Source organism: Lonchura striata, chromosome 28 (assembly GCF_046129695.1).
Source record: "Lonchura striata isolate bLonStr1 chromosome 28, bLonStr1.mat, whole genome shotgun sequence".
In the NCBI taxonomy this organism is placed as follows: domain Eukaryota; kingdom Metazoa; phylum Chordata; class Aves; order Passeriformes; family Estrildidae; genus Lonchura; species Lonchura striata.
Genome location: NC_134630.1, coordinates 1,277,756 through 1,303,523, shown reverse-complemented (window position 1 = coordinate 1,303,523; position 25,768 = coordinate 1,277,756). Strand labels below are relative to the sequence as shown.

At 38.7% G+C, this 25,768-nt stretch overlaps 1 protein-coding gene across 3 annotated transcripts in view; it reads left to right on the top strand.

Annotated features, from left to right (window-relative positions):
- Window positions 1-25,768, top strand: part of RANBP3 (RAN binding protein 3) — a 58,294-nt gene that overhangs the window by 20,142 nt on the left and 12,384 nt on the right. The window contains exons 3-12 of one of the 3 annotated variants that reach the window (XM_021528175.3): window positions 2,439-2,642; window positions 7,986-8,022; window positions 8,112-8,198; window positions 10,682-10,753; window positions 11,907-11,972; window positions 13,373-13,465; window positions 14,554-14,657; window positions 21,977-22,096; window positions 22,625-22,728; window positions 25,033-25,111. In XM_021528175.3, coding sequence (XP_021383850.1) covers window positions 2,439-2,642; window positions 7,986-8,022; window positions 8,112-8,198; window positions 10,682-10,753; window positions 11,907-11,972; window positions 13,373-13,465; window positions 14,554-14,657; window positions 21,977-22,096; window positions 22,625-22,728; window positions 25,033-25,111 — 966 coding nt within the window. The remainder of the gene's footprint in view (window positions 1-2,438; window positions 2,643-7,985; window positions 8,023-8,111; window positions 8,199-10,681; window positions 10,754-11,906; window positions 11,973-13,372; window positions 13,466-14,553; window positions 14,658-21,976; window positions 22,097-22,624; window positions 22,729-25,032; window positions 25,112-25,768) is intronic. The other 2 variants (XM_021528177.3, XM_021528176.3) reach the window with 2 other exon arrangements.

The following is a 25,768-nucleotide window of genomic DNA, read 5'->3' as shown; positions in this document are numbered from 1 at the left end:
AAATCTTCAAATAGATGTATTTAGTCTTGGTGTGTTATTTTTAGTTTTAAAAAAATAGAAGTTGTTTCATCTGGCTGAGAAAGGTGAATTTGTGTAGGTGGTTTCCTAACGTTATTCAACTCTCCCTTGATCTTTGTCATAGTGTTTAAGAGACAGGAACAGGTTTCTGTCAAGTTCTCCCTAGAACTGCATTTTATAAGGAATGTTTTCTCTAGAGAGAGGAGGCTCAAGGAGGGAGGGACACATTTCTCCGTCAAAATATTCCAGCAAAAAGGAAGAGAGTGAACTGTTCATCAGCTCCTAAGAACTTCCAGAAAGAGCTCAGATCAGAATTCATGAAGCTAAGAGACTAGGAAACACTTTCAATAGTATGCATCACTAAGGATTAAAATTAATTTTAAGAATTCACAGTTTCCTTTGGATATGCTTTTTTGAGAACAAAAAAGCAGCTGTACAAATATCTGCCTGGAGCAGTTCTGGTTTGATAAATAAATCCTTGAGTCCTTTGGCCTTGTCTTCCATGACTTAAACTATATACTATTCACAAAATTCTGAAACTTACAGTGAATTTTGATTAATATACTTTTTCTAATATAATTTTATATTTTATGTATTTATATATTTGCCATGAAATTCTTTTTTTGGATTCAGATTTTTCTTCATAGAAGTGGTGATTTGCAGTAGTTACTTTTGTTTATTTCTTTTGTGGGTCTTGAAGTGGATATTCCAGTCTTGCTTAGGATAGAAATCAGATTTGTACTTACTTCCACTTTTTTAAATGTTTGACAGCAAGTATTTCAAATATTACAGGAGTTATTAAAATCTGTTGTATGTTCACTTAGCTTACTTTAGGGTTAGGGTATTCTAAACCGTGTCAATATGAATTACTTGCAAAATATTTTGTAATTTCCAATTTTAAGTGCTTGGGATTGCATATTCTTGCCTCTTCTTCATTACGAGCAATTTTCTAAACTGTACCTAGAAGTCAGTGTATGTTTCTGGTAAGGCTCTTTTTTTTTTTTTTTTTTATTTTACATATATTGTGAGTGCTATGGCCAGTTCCAGGTAGCCTTTTCCTGCTGTTCTCCCCAGACAAAAAGGTAAGGATAGGTGGCTAGACTACAAGATTTTATTAAGTGTTTGGTGAAAAAAATGTTTCTTTAACTCTTCTCATTCTGTGGGGTTTTAAGTTAGTGTTTGGATCTGTTATTAACAACTAAATATTAAAATGTTAGATAACTTTGACAGTGCAAAAACCCAGCACCTTGAACTTTTACCTGATATTCATAGTAATAGCCCCATAAATATATTTCGACTATTTTGAGCCTTAATTATAGTAATTTCTTGCATAATAAAATTTCATGTATCGCTGGCTTTTGTTACCATGACAGGACAAGTGTTACTTGAAGAACTTGGCTCTTAAGTGCTGCTGTTTATTTTTCAGGCTTTTACTTTCTTGTACAGACCTGGGCAATGATGAGCATTTTTAGTCTCTTTGTTCTACCAAGTGTTTTCTGGGAGCAAGCTGAGTTGTGTCCTTTGGAGAGCCATCTTTTCCTTACTGCTAATTCTTCAAATACTTCACCAAAAGATGCAGGGAAGCTCAGCCTGCAGATTACAAGTGCACATCCTTGGCCTGCATGTTATCCATGGACTATAATTCAGTCCTTAATCACAATACAGTTGTTTGTGCTCCAAGTCTTTTTATAACTTTTTTGTTCTTCAAATATATACAGAATATGATAATGCAAACTTTTGTTGTACAGGCAGGGATGTGCAGCATTAAATGATGTGAAGGAGTGAAAAGTCTGTGGCAGAAGTCAAATCCCATTAGGGTGCACTAGTTATCCAGTCACCTCCCTCCTTGAAATAGACTGAAACTTGCTAATTTATGAAAAAAAAGCGTTGGTGCTGCTTTTCAGATAATTCATGTCATGTAAATATGAAAGGATCCTGTGTCTTGTGTGAATGTTAAAATAATTTCTGTGAGAATTTTATAACCAACCTCACCTCCTTCAAAAGTGGGCTGAAGAGGCAGTGAAGAACAGTTATTTAGAGTAATTGTCTAATTTTTATATCTGAATATGAAGGTAAAAGCTATCAACTGTCCTTTAGTCCTTGAGAGAGGGGAGGAGTTAAACCCCAACAAGCCTGTAGCTGGCAAAATCCTCTTGGCTGGGGGTACAGATGGTATTGGTGACTTTCAAAAGAGTGCATTTGCTCCAGCTAAGGCTTTTTGCAGGCTTGGGAAGTAATTTTGTCAGCAGGTTCTGTTACAGAGTTTCTATGTATTTTAAGTGGTGTCTCAGCAACAAGCAGCTCCTTCTGCCATACTGTGAAAACAGTGAAATTAAAAAAAAAAACGGATCCTCTCACTAGGACGACCAATCTCATGTTGCAGCCTTGCATTGAAGGGACGTTGTCTTTTCTGCTCACAGTCCCCTGCAGAGCAAAAAGCTTTGTCGGATTCAGGCGAGGACCCCCAGGGAGAGGTTGAGCCCCCCTACCATGGTCTGGGTCACACAGAACCAGCTGGTGAGTGCGACTCTGAGCACCCTGCTCCTGCTGTGGTCTCAGTCAGTGCTACCCTGAGTCCTGCTTCTGAAGCGCAGCTTGCTCCTATTCAACAAGAACTGGCAGGGGTAAGTGTCAATCTACCAAGTACTTCTGCTGCTGAGGGGATTAGAGGAAAAAGACCCTTCTATTAGGTGGAATCTGTTGCTGTTCACTGTAGGTAGTGCAAATCACAGTCTGTCTGGTTCTTTGATCTCAAGTGTTAGTCGTCTCTAAACCCTCGTTCCAATTAGAAGAAATGAAATTTGTGAGTCTCCCTATTAGCGTAACTGTAGAAGACACCTCAAGTGTTTTAAAATTTGAAGTGTCAACTGTGTTTGCTAAGGGCAAGAGCATGTCTAAATAAATGAGAAGGTGGGTCTATTTTTGAGGGATTTGCTTCAAGCAGTTAGAGGAGGACTCTTTGTTCCCTCTATGGGCCACAATGCTGCAGCTTGACAAAGTGAGCAGCTAATACTGCTTCCACTGGGTATGTCATGGCAACCTGTAATGTATTTAACAGATTAAAAACACCAAGCATCATAGCAGAGTTTTGGATTTGGGTGTTTGGAGTGAGTGGGGAGAAAATCAGTATCTTGTGGAAAAGCTGTCAGTGCTCATAATTTGATTTTTCTTCTGGTGGTGTGGCAAAATCTTTTCTGAAGGATTGGATGACTAAATGACTCCTACCATACAGTCTTTCAGAGCAACTTTAAGTGTTCCTAATCTTTCTGGTTGGTGGACCGTGTTTTCTTGGTGCAGATGAGTGTCACTGTTCATTCTGGCATCACACCCTAGGCATGTGCTCTTTGCTCAAGCTTTGTTAAGGCTGCTCTACCCAGTACCTGGACCCTTCTCTTGCACTGGTTGGTTTGGGGCTTTTTGTCCAAGAATCGGCCATTTCAAATGTACTGAATGGGTTGTCATGATTAGGTGCTAATAATAGCTGTAGGTTAAGGACCTCTTTGTGTTCAGACTGTTGCTTGATTACCTGCAGAACTCTTTCAGTCTTTTTTCTGAAGGTTAAAATTTTTAAGGGTTAATATTTTAAAATATAGCTGGTAAACATGTACAGAAAATCACGCTCTGAAAAGCCAATGTCCATAAAGGAGACAGAGGAGTCCTGCAACTTCATTTGAATAAAAAAGGAGAGTGTCCACTGGGCCGTATGTCCCCACCGGGTTTTCTCTCTTGAGGTTCTGGAGGGTGCAGCCTTCTCTTTTTATCCCAAGCTCCTGGCTGCACGTTGCCCTCTTCCTTTCCCCATTGTCTGAAGTACTAGGAAGGTACAGCCTTCCCGAACTGCCTATTGCATATTCCTCCTTCAAAGCATCATTTTACCCCAAAGTTCATAAGTTCAGGCTTGTGCAGAGTCCCCAACTTGTCTGTTTCAGGAGCTGGGCTGTCTGGGCTCTAGTAACAAACCTGCTGCTTGAAGTTAGGGGAGACATTAAGACCCATTTCAAATACGTTAATACCCATAATACCATTACCCATGGAATCGTTTGTAAAGACGTTATCACACATCTTTCCTATAAAGCATAGTCACAGACTTTTATCTCAGTTCTCTGTCATTTGAAATTGCAGTGTTACTAGAACTGACCAAGAGAATGGTATTAACCAGGAAGTGGTTATCTTTGTCTTGTTCTTAGAGAGCAGAAAATCTTATCCCAGTTAACTGTGTTCTGAAAGAAATTTAAAACCCACAAATGCTGTTGGGGATCATATGCAGAAAGTAGTGGCTGTACAGAACATCTGATTCATTCATAATTCTTTTTTATTCCAGTCAATTAAATGTACCAAATTGTATGGTGCTCAGTATGGGTATGTAACTGGCACACACTAGCAAGTACTCTTCAAATTATCACAGTGTCATACAGTAAAACCATCCCTTACCTTGAAATCTAGAGAAGGTTGATGCATCTTAAGAGTGCTTGTACTGGCTCATAGGAGCAGTAATTTTCATGCAGTCTTCCCAGGGCCTGGGAAGATGAATGAGTTAAGATAGGAGAAGTGACACTGCATATTTGTTGTTTACTTGTTTGTACACACACTCACAGATATTTCTGATATGGCATGAATTCAGTGTGGCCTTAGGTACAGCCCCTTGCAGAGCTGATGGCTGTATCCTAACTCTGCTAACCCACACCAACCTCCCACAGCACGTGGCCATCACAGCAAGACCAAGCTGATTAAGAGGTTCTGGAACAGCTTTTAAGCAAATCATAGCAGTTCAAGAATGCCTCTGTATGTGCAGAGTGTCTGGACTGAAGACTTGCATTACTTAGCTCTGAAGTCCTTTATATATAGATTTTTTTGCATCTTAAAATGCATTTCCAAAGATAAACACTAGAAGTGTACTCTTAGAGTTTTCCCTAAATTGCATTGATCTTTTTTGCTTTACCCAAATTCTCCCTTCCTCTCCCTGTTTCTGCTTACTAGTGTAAATAAGCAAAATCTGACTAGTTTTAAGTTTTGAAGTTCTTATCTTAGCTTGATGTAACAATTGCGTGAGGTATTAATGTTTGTATTTAGTTAACTACTGTGACTTAGGCTTTTAAGAAGCAGTTGGTAGCCTTTATGAAACTAATTTCCTTAACTGGAAATGTGTCTTAATTGTAGGAGCCTCTATAAATAGAGACATATATGTAACTTTTCTCTAGCTGGATTTCTGAAAGCCAGGGACAGAGAGAATAAGTGAAAAGTGGGTTCTGCTCTTAAATGAGAAAATTCTAGGTTGGATTTTGCTGTTACCAGTTTGTGTTTCATCTGCATCTAAGTCCAAACAACTGAGTGGAGATAAATTTAATTACCTTGATGGATTCTTACAGGATGAGATGGTCCTGCCTTTTGTTTCCATTTTGTGGGGTACTTGTGTAAAGCATATGTTGCTGTAAAGTACAGACTGAGTAGGTTGAGAAGAGAGGTGTAAAATGGATAGGCTGGACTGCTTTTCATTGTCACTAAATGTAATCTGCTGCTTTTCCAGTCTGTCAGATTTGTCATATGTATATACCTCTGCTTTTTGTCTAGTGTACCCAGCTTCCTCTGAAGCAGCACTGGTATGCAATTCTGGCTGCAGTGGTGACTTACTTTATTTGTGGCATCATAGAAAAGTGAAGCTTATGCTAATACAGTAGATCTGTGTACCCTCACAGAATCTACCTGGCATCTATTTGTCCAAAGGTACATAGCTTTATCTCCCAAAACTCTCGGAGCAGATTTTCTGTCCTGCTTTGCCTTCAGTAGAGTATGAGTTAGTTTTGGATATTGATGCCTGTTACCTACTAAACACAGTGATGGTACATTAGTTGTGCTTGTCAGTTACAAAATTACAGTAATAAGATGATTTGAGGCTTGTGCCTCAAATCATATAAGTTTGACTTTTGGATGTGTTACTTGAGCATTGAGAATGAAGCAGATGTTAAGATTTTGGCATTCAGGTGGAAATAATTGGTTTATTTTTAAGGATTTTTGCATATACAGATCTGCAGTTCCACTCATGCAAATTTTTTACCAAGTGTTTTCTTTTCATTTTCAGGATTTTTGATAAAAGTGGAAACAAATGGCTTTTATATGTGAAAACACTTTACATGCAAAATGGAATCATTTTGAGTTCAGATGCTGATTGCTGAAATACATTATATCATGATTTTCCATTTTAGCCTCATCTTTTGAGAAAGTATTGTGTGTTGGCAAGGTCAGTGACTGAAAAGACCACCTTCTGGTAGTACCATGGACTACTTGACTAATTATGTGGAAAGAGCCATGGATCATCAAGTGCAGTATTAACATGGCTGGGCTGATAGGTGTGTATGAATGCAGGGAGTTGCATTCTAGAACTGTCAGTAGCTTCTTATTCCCAATGCTAAAGGTTTCAAAAGTACTCAACTAGGGTGCTAGTGAGGTAGCTATATCTTTTTATGAACGTAAAACAAAACAGAAAAGCCGTTGAAGGTAATTAAATAGCCTAAGTGCAGTGTAAGTGGTTTTAATTAGCATTTAGCGGAGTACTGATAGTACAGTATTATCTGGGTTCTAAATGTATGCAGTGGTAAATAGAAAGTTTTGTACTTTCTGGTATTCTTACACCCAAGGTATGCTTCAGATGTCAGTCCTGTGCAGACTTGCGCAGTTCTTCTGTGTGTCTGCCTGCTCTCAGTGCCCAGGTGGGCTGAATCATAGTGGAGAAGGAGTTTTGGGGCATCAATGGGCTCTGCCTATAAGCTGCCATTCTTCCATTTATCAGCCAATTTCTGAAGTAAGACTGAGTGAAGGGGAGGTGTCCATCTGCATGTCCTGGGGTAGGAGTGGGATGAAAGGGTAGTGTTGGACTAGGTAGATGGTCCAGTATGTCAGAGCTGTCTGAAAGGATGGTGTAGCTAAGGTGAGGGGTGGTCTGTTCCTCCAGGTAACAAGTTACAGGACAAGAGGATATGGCTTCAAGTTGAACATTTAGACTGGATATTAGGAAAAGCATGTTCCACAAAAGGTTTGTGCAGTCATGGAACAGGCTGCCCATGGCAGTGGTGGAGCTATCTTCCCTGCAGGAATTTGTAAGATGTGTGGATGTGGCATGTTTTAGCATTGGATATGGCTGTTCTGAGGGATCACTTAGACTTGATGATCTTAAATGTTCTTGCTTACCTAAGCAATTCGATTATTCTGAGATGTTTTGTAGTGAGATGAAGATGCTGGTGCAGCTGTGATCACCTTCCACAGTGAAAGGAATCTGTCATGGAGTTATTTTTTGGAGGTGGAAAGGAGATTATATTAGTTGAGGAACTGGTAGAGAGGTAAGAGGAAGGGGCCATAGAAATCCTCAGAAAATACATAAAACCTTTGTTCAAAGACTTTTTTTAGTATCTATGCTGGTTGGTAGCCTGTGATGCTTCCTTTTTTGTTCTGGTACTGTGGAAGATGTTAAGGGACTATCCAATCCTAATTCCAATAAAAATACTGTTGTACTGGCTTATAGAGCATGTTTTGAAAGACATTCTTCTAATGCTATAATTTTGTTGAAGGAACTAATGTCACTTAGAGTAATTAGGTAAAGTGCTTTGGAATGAACTCCCAAATAATGAGTATATTTATGTTGAGCTTGAAACTTTATATTTAAAAAATGAAACCAAATTTGAAAACTGTCATTTTCAAATTTTCAGTATATAGAAAAGGTAACTGTAGTAATTGTTACACAGTCCCTAAAGATATTAGTGGTTGGGAATGTTCAAGAATTTCATTACTTGTAAAGAAATATTTTGAATTAATTAATATTTTGATAGTATAAGTCACAGATGATTATTGCATTGAGTGTGTATCACTGACATTAAAGAAAAATTCTCCTAACTGATGTTTAAAACATTTGGATCAAACTCAAGAGACTGAAATATTTAGTATGTGATCTTTGTTTGATCAGTGTAATCTGATTTCAGAGATCTGCAGATGGATCAAGTCCAGAAGATGGAGATGGTAAGAGATTTTACTGTAAAATTAAAAGCCATGAGTGTGTGTCTTGCTGGGATGTTCTGTGTTTTTTCTAATAATTTTTTTTTCTACAGAATCTGATCGTGAGGATGGAAGCTACTGCCCACCTGTAAAACGTGAGAGAACTTCATCTTTGACTCAGTTCCCTCCTTCTCAGTCAGGTAAATGTTGCTACAGTATTATATATGAGGGATGGTTTTCCTACCTAAACATTCTTTTTCCAGTCATATAAGCAGTCTTATTACTGTCTGTTGTGCTTTCAGTTAAGACCACAGCAGCCATGTACTCATGTTAGCAAATTTGGTGAAGCCCAAAGGAGCTAATAGTTTTAAAAAATGTTTTCTATCTGTAAGTTTATGTGTATTTGTAGTTTCACCTTTTACTTTTGTGCTGTTAAATTTCAGAATTAACAAGAAATCTTCTTGATTTATTGTGATCAGGTTGCTTCTTTCCAGATTTATATGTGCTACCTTTTTCTTAGTTACTCTGCTGCCAGGGAAGTTTTTCAAGTCTCAACTTGTGTTTTAGTCCTCTTCTTTTCTCCCGTTCCTTTTAAAATGGGGGGGATTCAGTGCATTTCTTAAGCACCTGACAAATGCAAGAGAGAATGACCACAGCCTGTGTGTGTGTACAGTCAGTGCAGTGAATTTACTGAGGTAAATTCATGCAGTTCACTTGTATGGAATGGTCATATTTGATGTTCACTCACAGGAACTGTCTTAATTTGTGCCGTCTCTCCTCACTGGTCATATGAAGGTTTTAGCTTTGGTCAATGGTTATTTTAGTTAAAATATGTCAGTGTTTGAGGCAGATTTCGAGACTGCTACTTTATTTCTATGTCTTAAGTTGAAACAGAGGAGATTAAAAACCTTGAAGGAAGAAACAGTAAAAAAAATGTTCCTCTCTTATGCAGCACATTTTGGAGATGTGACTAAAAGGTGAAAGCCTAGTTGTTTTGATTTTAATTTTAAAGAAAAAAATGACTGTGAAATCCAAATACTTTATAGGCATAGCATTTTCAAGTCATGCACCAGTTCTAGTCAGGGGAAGAAGCTCTTCTCTTTCAGACCACAGTTTCCTGGTGTGCAGCTCAGTGGGTCTCCATACGCCATCCTGTGAATTGAGTGATCAGGGTTGTTGCTGTCTGCTTGCCAACCACTCTTAGTAAAGGAATGCACAAAAATAATAAATACAGAGTTTTGTAGATTTTCTGTTAGAATAATAGTTTGTCTATACCCAGGCTCCCTATAATCTCTTAACACTTGCATCCTGCAATGTCTTTGTATAAGATTATAATCTCTATGCTAACATCTGTTAAGAAGTGGAGGAAAATAATTTACTCATCTCTTCTTTGGTTACATACTGGATATTCCAGGAGTCGAGTATCCTTCTCAAGCCTCTGCTTAGCTAATGAATTTTGAGAGGATGTGGTGATTTATTCCTTGACACCTTTCTTCTCTTCTGATGTGTGTTGTTCTCAAGCAGTGACAACTTTGGTTTGAATTGCAAGTTCCATGAAGGCCTCTTTGAATATTGTTGATGTTATTCAATGGCTTTGGTTTCCAGAAAATCTTTTACTTTCCCAACATTGTGGGTTTTTTTTTTTGTTTTTTTTTTTTTTTGGTGGGGTTATGTTTCTCTCAGGAATAGGGAAGTTTTACTTACATGAAAACTGTCATGTTTAAGCTTAAGGCAGACAATAATAAAAAGAGAAGGAAGTAAGAGGAAAAAAAGGAAATTAGAAAAAAATTTTAAGACTTAATTATAAAAGGCAAATGCCACATTTTTTAGTAGAGTGATCTTCAGAGGTGATCTTCATTTCTTTTTTCAACATACTTGAACTTTTTCTACAGCCTTATAAAAGCTAAAAGAGCCAGTAAGTACTGTTATGCTTTTCTTCATGCAAAATTATTTGTTGGAGAAATCTGTCTCCTTCTGATTGTCCTATTTTATAAACTGGATTGTGATTTTTGTATAACACCAAAAGTGCTAGAACTGCTGGACAGGGTGTCAGCCAAACTCCCTGTTGTTTGCTTCTTTAGGACCCAGCAAAGGGTGGATAAGAAATGCTGTCCTTTGCCTGTTTTTTCAAACATGCTTTCCCTTTGGTTTACTAATATGCTGCTGAGGTGACATCTGGCAGTACTCTGATGTGCTCTCCTCTGTTTCTATAGGAGTTTTATCTTTGCAGGGTAGTTCAAACCTAAGCTGCCTCTTGGTGAAAATAGTGTGGTCCATCAGAGCCCAGATGTTCACTTCTGCTCTCTAGCAGGCATTACACACCTTTCTGCTCTCTCTCTTTGCAAGGGACTTTTGAAATGGTATTATACATTTTGCAGTGCTATAATATATACTAACACCACTTCTAATTCCTAATTCAGATACAATTCAGATTGGGAATCCTGTATTTATACAGGATTCGGAAAAATGAAATTGGTTCTTTCTCTGTTTCAGGAGACACTGAAAGGATTTTATGGACAATGGCTTGTTTGCTACTTCAGCTGTAATGCTGTTTTAATTTAGAAGAAATAAAACCAAAATAAAACACTAGAAGAGTAGTTTTCAATTTGAAGTTTGGGAACAGGTTTATAATAAAGAACAACATACACAACTTCCCTTTTTTTTCCTTTTTCCTTGACTGCAGTAACAAAGAATAATGTCTTTATGCCATCAAGCTTTTGTGAACCCTCTGTGGGCAATTCTGACTCAGAACCAGGTGAGCTTCCTCATTTTTCTGCTTTTTTCTTGAACTGTTGTTAATTTGTCGTGGTCTAAAGTAATCGGATACTTCAGAAGTAAGAAGTACTTCTGTCTGTGAGAATGGAAGTGATGATAGTTCTGATCTTAGTGCTGTTCTCTTGCTCACTTCATCGTTCAACATCACCATTGCTGGAGGTAATTAAAATAATATCAAAGTTGTTAAATGCTTTGGGAGTGATGGTAGAATACTGCAGCATGGCCCTTACCTGCTAGCCTCACAATAAAACCTTTGGGAAAGCTTAATGTATCTACTTTGGAAAAATGTTATTTTATATTGGAAAGCAAAACAACCATAAGGTATGACTGTGTCCAGCTATGACCTGTGAGCCCTGTGTTGACAGAACTGCCAATTTTGTTAGTCTCCATAGTTCTAGTTCAGTTGTCTTGGTATCACTGTAGTGCACATCATTTGCACTACATATGCATGTTACATATGCTTATAACCAAGCACAGTGAGACTGTAAGATGCTGAGTTGTCTTATTCTGAGTACAGATATTAAGCCCCTAAAAGGAAAGAAGTGTAATTATTCTGTATAAGTTCTAGGGAACTCAGTTTTTAAGAGCTGTAGTTTTATAATTTTTTTTTTGAGATTTTGGTATTTAATTTAAAAACCATAACTGTAGTGAGTGTGAGCAAAGGAGTTTATCTTCCTACTACAAAAGCATGAGTAAAAGCTTATTATTACAAGAAACTAACATTAAGCAATTAAGTTTAACTTGGTTCATGATCATTAGGAGTTATAGTTGTTAGCAGCTGTCATGTTCGGTCATAACTTTGATTTTCCTTCTTTAGTTTGATTCTCACTTAAAACCTTTATTATCTATATTAAATCCTTCACAGAAGGAGCCCGATTTCTCTGATGAACATAGTACCTTTCCTGCTTCTTCAGAAAAAAAAATTTGAACTTCTTACTTGTCTGTGATGATTGCTGGAAATTCAGGTTACTTTCAGAAGAAGAGAATTTGTTCTTTGGAAAGCTCCTAATAACTTTGTGTATTTATAGGACTTGTGGGTTGTTACAGTGGGGAAAACTGAGCAATTTTATGACTGAATGGATATTTCTAATATGTTACAGCTTTGTCCTTGTAATTTTGTATTTCACTTCCAGAGGAAAAGAGCAGTGGATTCCGGCTGAAGCCACCAATACTTATACATGGTCAGGCGCCTAGTGCAGGTGAGTTCACTGTTTACTGCAACAGTAACCAGCTCAAGCATCTTAATTAGTAGTTTCATCAATCAGCTAGTGTAAATAGAAGGTAGCAATACCTATGTGTCTACAGGAAAAAGTCTTGTCTTCTCTAAGTGGTTGTGCCCATATCTGCTGTGTAATGCGTATGGACGCATTGGATCAGCTGTGCATGTCTGAAGTGGATCTCCCAGCTGTTGCTGCTTAGCAAGCTTCTGTTTGTGCTTGGAGTTATCCTACAGACAGTGAATTTGATTTCTTTGGTAGCAAACAATAAGAAAAAGCATGTTCAACAAGTGTCTTGAGCAAGTTCTGGCCATTACTGAGTATTTAGTCTGCGACCAGGAAGTGTCAAGAGAATGCCCAGTTCTGCTCTCCCTGGCTTTTGGCAGCAATGTAAGTGGCAGGTCTTGATCATTCCTGTTCTGCACTACAGGTTGGCTATGACTGAGTTTCCTGTTTATTGATGTATACACAGCCACTATCAGAAAGATATTAGTATTACACTCCTTAGGAATTTGAGGGGGAAAAAAAACAACCCAAAACTATATAGGTAACGAAAGCTATTGTTGCATAACAATATGGAAACTTCATTTCACTTGAAGGAAGAGTGGTAAATTTAAGAAAGGAACAAGCTGTTTTGAGCTTATGAGTGTTTGAACTTTGGATAGCTTTAAAATCTGATGTCATGCCCTTTTAATATGGGTGAGCTGAAATTGAACTAATTGCTATGAGTGAGTTCTGTTGCAGTATTTTATTGGATCAAGAGTTCATCTTGACCTTTTTTAGTGAAGAAAACTGAATTTTCCAGGCTTACCATAACCTTCTAGAGTTAATGTTACAATGTTTGGGGTTTTTTTAATTAGGTTTTTTAAGGTCAGTTAGCTTTTCGAATCATAGCAGAATTAGAGTTGTAGTGTTGTACATCTTACTATAATAACCAAACAAGCCAGGTTAATTCAAAAAGCCAAAAGGTTGTTAAATTACACAACACAACTATTACAGTACCAATATGTTTGATTGCATGGATAAAAAAAAAAATTACTACTATCTGGAAAGTACGGTATTAGAAGGAGAAAAGAAGACTTGTAATGTGTAGTTGAATGAAATTTCAGTGCATAAATAGGGCTATTTCTAGATCAATTTCATCTATGCTTTCCTGGATAAGGTAGACAGTGTATTTTAAAGTGTCTTTTTAGGCTAGGAAATAGTCTTCCCTATTTGGGACTAATTCTCTTTTGAGGCTGAGTAAGGAGGGATGGAAAAGGAGTAGAAGCTTTGTCTGTTTTTTAATTGTCTTCTATTGGAAGCAGTTAGTGAAGATTAGGTGAAGCTGAATTTTCCAACTTTAAAATTTTATACTTCTTGAAAAACCTTTGCAATTGCAGGTCTCCCTAGCCAGAAACCGAAGGAACAGCAGCGAAGTGTGCTCCGTCCAGCAGTACTACAGGCACCGCAGCCAAAAGCTTTCTCACAGATGGGTAAATAATGCTTTTGCATTCTAAATACAGTGGAGAGAGAACAAAAATACTGAATTTTTTTACTGTGGTGGTTTGCTTTTACTCAATGCTCACCTTGGTTTTTCTAGTTTTCTCCTTACAGAAAAGAAACATCTTAAACAGTAAGCGTATCTGTATTACATTAAGGATAACATAGTGGAACCTTCAGATCTTGTGTAGGGTGACTGATGTTGCCAGGCTTCTAACTTCGGTGTAGTCAATACTTGAGTTTTGAAATAAAAAGACTTGTAAGAGTATGGATAAGTAATCAATCTCAAATGACAGCATTGACCATGATGTAATAAGCTATTATTGGTAATTGATCAACAGTAAAGTACCTAAATCAGTGAGAGGTGCCTCTGGGCTTAGGGACCATTTTGCAGTTGGGGCTTTGAAGTACAGTTTTAATTCTGAACACAGAATTTTAATATTTAAGTTTGATCATTCATATAATGCTTTTTGTATTATGGAATTGCAGAATTTGATGTAGCTGATGTAAGCAGACATGATTAAAGTGTGGAAATTAATGCAAAATCTGTTTAAAGTCCCTGTCTCTTAAACCCCATGTTTCCCCAGCCCGATGCTATTTGTTATATGGAAGTTTAGTTAAACAGAAACAGAAGTAACTTCAGGTAATGCAGAATCTGGCATAGAACCAAACAATTCTAGCTTGATTTCTTGACGTGCCTCCTGACACAGATTGGATTCTACAGAGGACTTAGTATTGGGGTAAAATTTTCAGTGAGAGTTCGTATGTGAGCAGGTAGATCAGTCTGAAGACAAGCCCTGCTGGGTGTGAACAGTATTAGATTGGAGAAGGATGGTTGCTTGAAGTTGTACATATTGAAGTCCTTACAACATTTGTATAGATTAATTTGCTGACTTGGTTTTCTGCATTTGGAACTTTGATTCTGCTAAGCATTGCTGAATTGTGGTCCTCATGTCTCTTGCAAAATATGGGAAATTTTTAGCTTACATTGCAATGTTTAATGGACTTAAACAAGAAAACTTTTAGGACAGTCTAAATATCTAGAGGGTTCATGTATATATTGTTTGTTTCTGTGTTGCAGTTCTCAGCAGTGGCACCAATGGTGTAAATATCCCTCCAGATTCTGCAGCCACATCACAATCACTAAGTGATGCAACATTGAAAAGTTCAGACTCTGAAGACAAGGTGAGTTGGAGAAGGAGACTTAAAGTGACAAATGTAAATATTTTAGGAAATAAGGCTGGAAAGACATACAGGGATGGCTTCTGCTATGCTAAAAGAAGCTGTTTGAATGCAGAGGCTTTGTTTTGGGAAGGCACTGAATTGGTCAAGGCTTTATAGATTAAGATCAGAGGGGAAGCCAACAAGAGTGAGATCAAAATGAACCTTCACCAGACTTGGACTGATAAAGTAGAGAAAGTAACTAACACCCTTAAGAACTAAAAGCTTCACAATTACAGGCCTTGGTTCTAAAGGAGGACTTTAGTACTTGGACACCTGATAAAATGGCAACATGTCCTGGTGGAAATCCTCCTGAGTACTCTTGGAGATCTTAGAAATAAGTTGCTGAGCATATTTGCATATGCTGGCTAAGTTGACATGGAAGGTATTTAGCTGTACCTGGTATTCACAGCAAAGAACTGGCTAGAAATGCAAAGAGAGTAGCTGTCATTGAGACATCAATGAGATTGAGATACTCAGGGAGCTAATAAATAGCAGAATAAAGATCCATACTTCAGGACAGAAGACTTCAGGTTGTTCATTGAGCTGGTTGGTAGGATTCTGAAGGACAGCAGAGCTCATGAGAGCTCATTACCTTCATGGGCAGCCACCTCAGATAATGAATAATTTATCCCAAGCGCATGAAACTGTGCAAATTTGGCAGGAGACCAGTGTTTGGGCTTGGGAGCTCCTTAAATCCAGAAAGAGAATGTGCATATATCTTGTGAAAGCAGTCAAGACACCTGAGAAGTATGCAGTAGGATTGCCTGGATGTGTTGGAGAACTGGTAAAGCCTAAATTTGGCTGGAGTTGGAAATTACAGGGAATGAAAAGCTGCAAGCAAGGCTTCCACTAGTATTGGCAGCAAAGGTAAAATGAAGGAAAATTGTAGACCTGCAAAATGTTGAAGTGGTGAAAAAAATGAAAAAAATTTGTACTCAATACCTTTGTCTTGTTTTCCACTGAAGAGGTCTGCTGTCAGATCTACCAAGTCCTTTATTTAGGGGAGTTTGAGGGAGAGAATTATTACAATAAATTTGCTTAAGGACTGTTTTAGACAGTTTGATGTACACAGGTCCATAGGACCAGACTGGGTGTATCCATAGGTGCAGAGGGGAGTCATGGTTTAACCCCAGCTGGCAGCTAAGTACCATGGAGCTACTTGTTCACTCCCTCCACTCAGTTGGGATAGGGAGAAGAATCAGGAAAAAGGTAATGCTAGGGGATTGAGATAAGAACAGTGTTGAAACAGAGTACAGTATAATAATAATAATAATTGTAGTGAAAAGGGGACAGAGACAGATAAAACACAAAGAAAAGAAGTGGTGCCCAGTGTAGGTGCTCAGCACCCACTGATCTGTGCCCAGCCTGCCTCCCAGAAGTCATCAGCCCCTCGCCAGCAGTTCCCCAGTTTACACACTGGGCAGGATGTTTTATGGTGTGGAATATCCCTCTGGTCAGTTCAGGTCAGCTGTCCTAGCTGTGTTCCCCCCCAGCTTCTTGTGCAACTCCTTGCTGGCAGAGCATGAGACACTGAAAAATCCTTGACTTGGTGTGAGCATGACTGAGCCACAGCCAAAATATCAGTGCATGATCAAGATTATTCTCATCCTGGATCCAAAATACAGTGTTGTGCCAGTGTTGTACTGGCAAGAAAATGAACTCAGGCAGGGAGCTGGGGGCTGCTTGTGTGAGACCCCTGCCTGTCCTCAGAGAGTTATGGTACTGTGGTGGGTCCCAGTTACTGGGAAAGAAGAAAGCATGTCACATGTTTCCACGAATAGCAAGAAAGAGGTTCCAGGAAAACAGAAATGGCTCAGCTCCTTCTTCTCCCTTTGTGGTGAAGGAATCCTAGGATATGAAGCACCTTAAAGGGATTGAGAACAGCCAGTATAGATAAAACAGAGACCGACCCGATGGGTTTTTTATCCTCTGAGTTTATTTGCTTTGCAGAGAGCCCTACTTGTTGACTTTAGGCAAGATCTTTGTGTGGTCTGAAGTATCATTGTTGTAGCCAAAATGGAGAGAGGTATACTGGTTGAGTGGAATTTAAAGTGGGTGATAAATTGACAGAAGCAGTGAGCTTTGCAGGTAGCAGCCAGTGATTGGAAGTCTGACAAGTGTCAGTCACTAGAGGCATTCCTTAGGACTGTTCAACATATAAACAAAGGAAATACTTGATCCAATATTTTTCTGTGAATCTCATCTTCACTTTCAGCTTTAGCCTCACTGGCTGTTAGTATGAGGCTTAACAATTCCACATATTGTTGGTCCTTAACCTCCAAAGTAATCTCTCCATTTTTTAATATTATTTTTGCTTCTAATTGTTCCAATAAATCTACCCGAAAGTTCTGATGGAGAATTGGGCATATATAAAAACTTGTGAATTCCCCATTGTTTCCCAAGTTTATATTTCAATGGCCTAGAAAAATAAGCTCTTTCAGGTTGGCCGGTTGCCCCTTTTATCATGATATAATCATCTGTTACAGGTATTAAAGCTTTATTTAATACCAAATATGTTGCCCTTGTGTCTATCAAAATTTACATTTCCTTTTCCTTGTTCCCTAGTTTCATTATAACCAGAGGGTCCCTTAGGGTAAGGTCCTCTGGTCCACATCAGTCTTCCTTTACATGGGCAACCACCACCCTCCCTTTTTGATCTCTTCTTTGTTCATTGCTATTTCTTTGTTCCAGGCACTGGTTCTTCCACGGTCCAACTCTCTTGCAGAATGCACATTGATCTCTCCTTAGCTGACATGGTCCCTGCCTTAGTGGCCCTTGTCCACATTTCCCTTTTTCTTCTTGCCTTACTACTGCTAATAATTTTTTCATCCCTACTTTGCACTTTTCTTCCCAGTTACTTAATACTCTCCATGCCTCTTCTAGCAAAGTCTCTAAATCCTGTGCTGTCGGAACTGTATCTTCTGAAATTTTTGTCTAATTTGCGTCCTGTGTAGATTGTCCTAAGAATAAACCCATTAGATGTTGTATTCCTTCCTCAGACTCGGGATGTAAGGTTGTATAACGACACATTGCATCCCACAAATGTTCTAGAAATTCAGAAGGCGTTTTGGAGGGACTTTGCTTAATTGTATATAGGGCTGACCAGTTTATTGGTTTAGGAATTGCCCGTTCTAACCCCCTTCATATGAAGTCTTGATAATCCTCTAATCTTCCCATATCATTAACATCATTAGCATTCCTATGTGGATCCTGGAGAGGAAAGACATCTCTTATATCACTCTGTGTTATTCTACAAGCATCTTCTGCTAAACCCCCAGCTATCTTTAAAATCAGTTGTTTTTCTGTTTCCATTAGGGCATCCAACAACAGCTGGAGATCTAATTAATTAGGTTGACACTGTTTCATCATAAACTTTAATTTCTTTGCAACACCTATTGGTTCACTCTGATAATGTTTAACAATCTTTTCCCAAACCTCTAAAACTGCTGTAGAAAAAGGGATTTTAACTGACATTGTCTTCCCTTCAGGACTTACTGCCTCCCTCAAAGGTGCTTGTATAATTTTCTTAGTTTGTTTCCAAGTCTGGGATGCTATAGGGGCCTCTGGAGGGGCTCCTCTTGTTCACTGTCGCTGCTGGGTAGTTGGAAAGATTTAGGAGTATTCGAGGTGGGAGATAGAATAAAAGCTGGAGTTGAACTTGAGAGAGAAGCTGGAGTTGATTCAGCTGAGTTTAAAACCAGAGCTGAAGTTAAAACAGAAATAGCTTTGTTCAAAGCTGGAGCTGGGGTTGAAATAGTAGTGGAGTGGGGGATGGAATATGAGCTGGAGTTTGGACAGAGGTGTTAGAGGGTGGAGCAAGAGCTGGAGTTGAAATTGAGGGTGAAGTCTTGAGAGGTGGAATAAGAGCTGGAGCTGGAGTTGAGGTTGTTCCCAAATTTTATGCCCCTCTCTGCTTCCGTTGCTTTCTAAGAGGTGGTTCAAAGATCCCCCAACTCTTGCTCCAGTGAGTCAGCTGGGTATACCTTGTCTGGGTGTGTGCAGCATTGGTTTATGGAGCATGCACTACAACACCATTTCAGCCTCCCCCTTCTAGCCTCATTAGCTTTTTCCAGGGCCAATAAAAAGAGGTCAGAGGAAGCCCCGAGTCCACAGTCCCTCTGCCACTTAGGGTGGTTCTGGAGGGAGAAAAGCATATCAGCATACATCACCTCTTCCCATTTCTGTTCCTGTCTCAAAAATAACATAAGCTGTAACAAAGTCTCATAACGTAGAGTTTCAGTTGGAAGCCACCTGACCCCCTTTTCAAACCTCTAAAGTGGCCACCACTGTGTGGAAAGTTTCACAAGGGTCCTTTTATTTTCTATCCCCCAATACCCTACTAGTTCCTTCCAGTGTGCCAAAGTACACCCTAAAGAACTACTTCTGGGGATTTCTTTACTCTGGTTGCTTCTCATTGATCCTCTTCAGAAGCTAGGGACTTCTTATAAAATAGGGAATGCTGGACAGGACAAATGCAGATCAAGCCAATATGGTTAATGCTACGTTCTCCGTTTATTGTTTATAAGATGGCAGTTTATATACACTTAAATATAGTTTACAAATTTTGAGCGCCCTATCATTAGCCAGCAAACATTGTTTGTCTTCATCTTAAGGTGACTAGAGTTTCACACTGCAGACCTATACCAATTCACATTCAGATGGCTCCTTAATACTGTGTTTACCTTAACATCATTTCTAACTGCATCACAAACTAATCTCTTACTGTGTCAAAGGCTTCAAAGGCCTTGCTGGGGCCCATATCTGAGATCAGCACTCCAATCCTTATTGCCTTCTCCTTTGCTTCTTGTCTCACTTCCACCCAAAACTGGCTTCACAGATTTGTAAAGTCCTTTCCTAGTCTTCTCGCACAGCCCACCACTCAGGTACTAAATGTGACTTTCCACACACCAGCTTTAAAATCCTTGATTCTAGATCAGCTTGATCAGGGAGCTGTTGACACTGGACACGCTCTCCGTACCAGTTAGCAGAAGAACAGTAATAATGTCCTATGCAAATCTTACACTGCAGAAACACCCATGTGCAATGCCAACCTCGAGATGTACCAAAAGCTGCAGGAAAATTCCCACAAATGCAAGCTATTCCATTCACCCCTTCTCGACTCTATAAATTCTCCACAGCTGGTTGCTCCCAATCCAAAGCCACTAGTCCCCCAGCAGACATCTGATATAAACCTTTTAAATACACTCTCTCATTTCCCATCTATCCACCAGTTTACTAAATTTACAAACTCTCACGAGTTGAGCCCAAACAACTGAATCAAAGGAGTTCCTCCTATCCGTCTGGCCAGATAGGATTCTCAGACCAAAACTACCCCTATTATAATTACAAACACAATCCCCATACCTAAATCCACAAATAAACTCTTACCAAAGGCTTCAAACAAACCAGTTTTACTTATTCACACTCAACGTGTGCTACACTTACAACTTTTGACACAAGATGACAGTGTTGCCACAAAAATACACAACTCCAAACACCATTACAACATCACAATGTTATTATTCCTGTGGGAAACACTTTGTGCAGTCTAACAATATACAAACACACTACACTTACAGCACTCAACTTCTATGTTTTAAATTCCACAAACATAAACAACTGAAGAGCAAAGTGCTGCCCCTATAATTTCTCAGAGTCTGAACCATTTTAAAGTAAACAGTGGGTATTACAGTAAATTCCATCCCCTGTAACCAAAACACACACATGTACACACACACAGAGTCACAACAGGGAGGGGATTTATTAAGGATCATGCACCCCACTCACTTTGTTTTTCCCCGGCTGTTTGAGTCGCCCAAAAACAGAACCATGGGTCCAAACTCTCACTTGCGTCATGCCAACAGCACGTCTCAACAAACACTCTCACAAAGTCTGACAGTCAGGATTCATTTACAATTAATTGAGATTGGGATTTGTCCTCATGACTGCTAGCCCCAATTGCTACCAGACTGAGCCCTCCATGGTGAAAGAAATGGCAAAATCCCCTGCTGTCAGCAGCAAAAGCCCAAGCTCTGTATGGCGGTTTAACAACTCTTTCTGCTGACAACCAGATTTCAATTTCAACTTCAGCTTGCAAACACATTATAGGGGCACAAGTTTCACATGGGACGTCTCCCATGACTTACCAACAGCCTTTCTTGACCACGCGTACACCTTAAAGGTCACTACTTAAAACAGTTTCAATTTATAAACACACAATTTTGTCTGGAATTTTAGTAGTCAGGGGTCCTTGGCTGCTGCTGGATGAACAGTCCAGGCAGTAGACCTCACTCTTCCAGGAATATTCTGGGTGTGCCCTGAGGGGGTCCATGACCTGGGCTGGTCTCACATCTGAGCAGAGTCTCCTCCTGGCTGGCTCACCAAGTAAATCATTAAAACCAAATATTGCAGACAAAGACTCTTAACTAATTAAAGTTAACAAGTAGTATGTTTATTACAGCATGGGGTGGGGGGTTGTCCTTGACATGTGTGACCACACCACACAAGGATTTTTGCCTTCTGTTTATTTCCCAAAATAATACATATGCATAACCCCAGCATCTCCACTCTGTATTAAAATGAGGTTATTAGTCCTTCACATGTGCGCATTTCTTCTCTTGAATTGGGGTGGTGGTCTCTAATTGGGTCAGTGGTCCCCAGGATGAAGTCAGGAAGTCTTTGTCAACTCTCTGTGACCTTCTGGCACCATTCTAGGCCCCCTGCTCCCTGATGGATTGACATGGAGTCCAGGTGCTGGGCATTGTTTTGCTGGTTTCAATATGTTCCTATAATGGTTCACTTGCTCCACTTCCTTCTATAAATGAGCTCATAATATAACCATTAGCTTCAGCATCTAATAATCATTAACCTATCATTAGTGTATCTAACTTCAGTATGAATTGGTTCTAATCCTCAGCTAAAATCTTAGCCCTTTAAAATCATGATTCAGAACCAGACTACCAAAATGTAAAACTGTCACATGGATCTTTTGAAACTTGATATGAGATCTTGGGCAGCCTAATATAAGTTTGAAGTTGGTGCTGCTTTGAACACAGTTTGGACCAAGTGATTGTTAGAAATTCCTTTGAACCTTTACTATTCTGTGATTTGCTAAGAAAAACACTTAACAACAGAGACATTATTTAAATGCAAAACATGCCTTATAGATCTGAAAGAGTTGTTGGCTTGGCATTGTAAATGAATGTGTGACTCACCTTATCATAAGGTGGTTTTATTTAAAGAAACTCAGCTTCTTTGGCTACATTTTTCCATTTCTTCAGGCAGCAGAATGTCAGCAAAAGGAGTCCAACAATACTTCAGATGATGACAGCTCTGAGAAGGCTGAACTAAATGCACAGCAAGCATTTGTTTTTGGGCAAAATTTACGAGATAGAGTTAAGGTAAACACATTTGTTCTCTTGACTAAGAGTTTATGAATATATGTAAAAGTAAAAGCTATGAACACAGCAGAGTTGTTTGCTTAATAAAACTAGTCTTCTGGACATTTAATAAATGAATTCTGTTAAGTAACATAGAACCTTTTTGTTTAAAAAAAAAAACATCTACTGCAATTGTGAGTAGCGACTATAGCTCAGTAGAATGTAGTGTCTTCTCTTACTTTTTGAGTTAGAATGAAGTTGAAATGTGGTCCTAATCTGCTCCAATGCAACCAAGACTTCACAGAAATGATGGAAAAATAGGCTGAACCTGGGCTTAAACTTGTGCATAGAATAACTGAATTGGATTGTTAGTACCTCCTGTTGAAGACAGGTTTGCGCAGGCTTCCTAGCATGATAAAAGAAGGTGTAATATTGGGACATATCTTGTTTTATTGTAGAAAGCATTTGTGGATGAAACTTTGTCTTCAGGAAGAATGAGTTGAAAATTTTGTGATTAATATTATTGATATATACTTGTTCTTTTTCTAGCTAGGAGATGAAAGCAATGAAACTGCTGATGTGCAGAATGCTGGCCTTCTGACATCAGATATACCCTCTGCGACAAATTATTTTCTACAGTACATCAGTTCCAGGTGAGACTACAGGGAAACCAATAGCACAGTTCTCCTTACTCTTTATTTTCTTTATTGAAAATTCTTTATGATTCAGCTCTTTATTAGATGCAGGGCTTAGACTAGGTTAGTGGGGACCCTGACTTCTGAAGAGTGAGACAACACTCTTCAGATCTGGGGGAATCCTCAGTCATCTCATCAAGGGAGATGCATTTAACTATTTATTTGACCACATCCTTACCAAAGCCTCTTCAGAAAACCAAAAAGCATGACATGAGAAGTCTTTTCATGCATGATCAGAAACATTGATGGACTAAATTTGAGCTGCCAGTAGAATCTTGTGGAGATCTGCACTGTATTTGTGTTATTCAGTAGGTTTCATATATGATACAGATAAAAGGAAGAACAGTTGACATTTTTTCATGATAGTAAGCTTTTCAGAATGGCCTGTATGAATAAGTAGGAGCCTAACTGTGGGAGGTTACTTCTGATGAATAGCAATAACATCAATAATATCAGAAGAAATGTGATGTATAGGTAAAGTGAAGCAGCCAGGAGAAAACTGCTAATCCTGTTTTATGTAGTGGTGAGCTCTGAGCTGACAGCTTTCAGTTGTGGCTAAGGTAGTGATACATGAAATCTGTATCTCTGTAAAGATACTAGCTTAGTAGTGGTCAAAAAAATGAAGTAGTGTAAAGAATAATAATAAAACAGACGATACAGAGCTGTGAATTTATGGAAAAATGTGAGAGGAAATTCCACCAAGAGTGATGAAGCAGAGCGACTCTCTGCTCCTGGCATAAGCTGAAATTCAGATTGAGGCAATGAAATAATTGTAGGAAAAGCACTAATAAATGCTTTCTTTGTCCTTATATTTGGCATTTTTAAGATACTGTTGTTCACCATGAAGGAAGCAGTAGGCAGTTTTGCAGTCAATGAATTTTTGATGCTGAACTTTTCAGATGTTACGCTGGAGAGGTAGAGAACACCTTTGCCCTCTTGATGCCAGATCAGTGGCTTTCCAATAGACACAGTCAGACTTGTTCAATCAGATTTGGCAAACAATAACTGCTAGTATGTGATCTTTTAATACTGGAATATTTTTTCATATTTTTCAACTCATATCACATCTACTGTAATTTCATTTGAGTCTTTAATTTGGGAAGATTTATTCATGGTGAGTCAGTTGCAAGAAACCTAGGTTTGGACTTGTCCTAAAAACAATAGTGTTTCTAAGGGGAGTTGGCTTTAGTTTTCAGCTGAGATGGCAAAGCATTATGGTAATCAGCTTGTAAAAGGAAACTCCTTCCTTTGTGTAACACTGTCAGTTCTTTAAACACTGTAATGTGCTAGGTAGCATGGCAGATATTGGTAGGCCACATTGATATTGGTAGGCCCACAGATATTGGTAGGTCCCTGTCAACATTTGGAGCTCAGAACTGTGGTATTTAATACCCTTAGGAGGTAAAGCTATCTTCCACTGAGGATCTCCTTTGTTCTAGGAATCTCCTTAATCAGAAGAAGCAACTCTACATGTACAGTTTAAAGGTTTGTTTGGTTACACTTGAATCATGTAGGTGTGAGTCCCTGTTTTCCAAACTTGGTGAAATGCATGTAGGCTTGATTCAGAATGGTCTGTATGTTCATTTTGTGAGCAAGCTGGTGTCTTAGGAAGGTATGCCTGATGGCAAGGGACAGGAACAATGACTTGTTAAGTCATTTGAGTCTGTAAAAGAATAAAACTTGTCCTTCCTAAATAGGATTAAAAATCTGTTAATAAAAATACTAATGGGAGGAAGATGTTTATTCTATAAGGAAGAAGTAAAGGCTGAGATTTGATTGTGAAACTTCTTGGACAGTCTGTATTGCAGCTAGTCTGATAAAAGGCTTTACTGCTACCTTTGCTTCAGTTACAATCTTGCAAGTGCTTTTGTTTCTGTTCTTTCCGTTTCTGAGAAAATTGACCTAAAGTTTAAGTCTGTGCATGCAGACTACTGTTTTAAAAGATGTATGTTATATGATTAGACAATAAGCCCTCACTTAGCATTCAGCATAGTTTTGTATATTAATAGCTATCTGAAGAGGAAGATTTTTACAGAGACAAAATCATTTGTTGTCATTCTGAGAGAATTCTTGTTCTGTAAAACTAGGATGTGCTTTTGTGTTAAGTTGGATTAATTTTTACTTAGGTTTGTGTCAACCAGTGCTTACTTTATTGAAGCCAGTGACAATCACTCACTTTCTGAGAAATTTTATTAGTAGAAAATAAAAGAGGTATTATTTTCTGCCTTGTAAAACCTGGCTTATTTATTGGGTTTTTTTCAGTGTAGAGAACTCTACAAACAGTGCAGATGCGTCTAGCAACAAGTTTGTTTTTGGACAGAACATGAGTGAGCGAGTCCTAGTGAGTATCCACTATGTATATGTTGTAATTTTGCCAGCAGTTTGTTACAGATTCTCACTCAGGAATTTTGAGAGCCTTTAATTATACTTCTCACTTGAGTATGGGGTTTTTTGAGTGGCTTCCCTTGAAGATAACTTACTTTGAGTGCAGCACAGGAAGTTCATTATGAGCTATTGTCTGCCCAGCAATACTTTCCAGGATTTCCCTTTCAAGCTCTCAGTGTTAAGGAGATTCAGTGCTCTCTCTGTAGTGCATGTGGTTCTTGTACCCAAGCATTTTATGGCACAGCTTGTTGCTTTAAATGGCTATTGGAGTATAAGTATTAAACAGTATTTTATGTTTGTCCTCAAAATTGAGAGCAGTTCAGTAATGTGACTCCCCCCAGGATGGGATTTCAAGCCCAGCAGTAAAGCAGCTGCCTCAGGACTGAGGTATGATTCTGGAAATGCTGTTTATGATGTACCAACCTAAGGAATAACTTCTAGTACCTCACTGTTTCCTGCTGTTGTTTTTATTCCTGTGCTGGAACAAAATGGAAATGTTTAATGCTGAGTGTTCAGACATGTCTAACTACCAAGCAGGAGTTCAGTCAGTTATGCCATGAGTAGCTGAAGCTGAAATTGACTTGCTGTATTGAACAAAGCAAGTCAAAAAGCT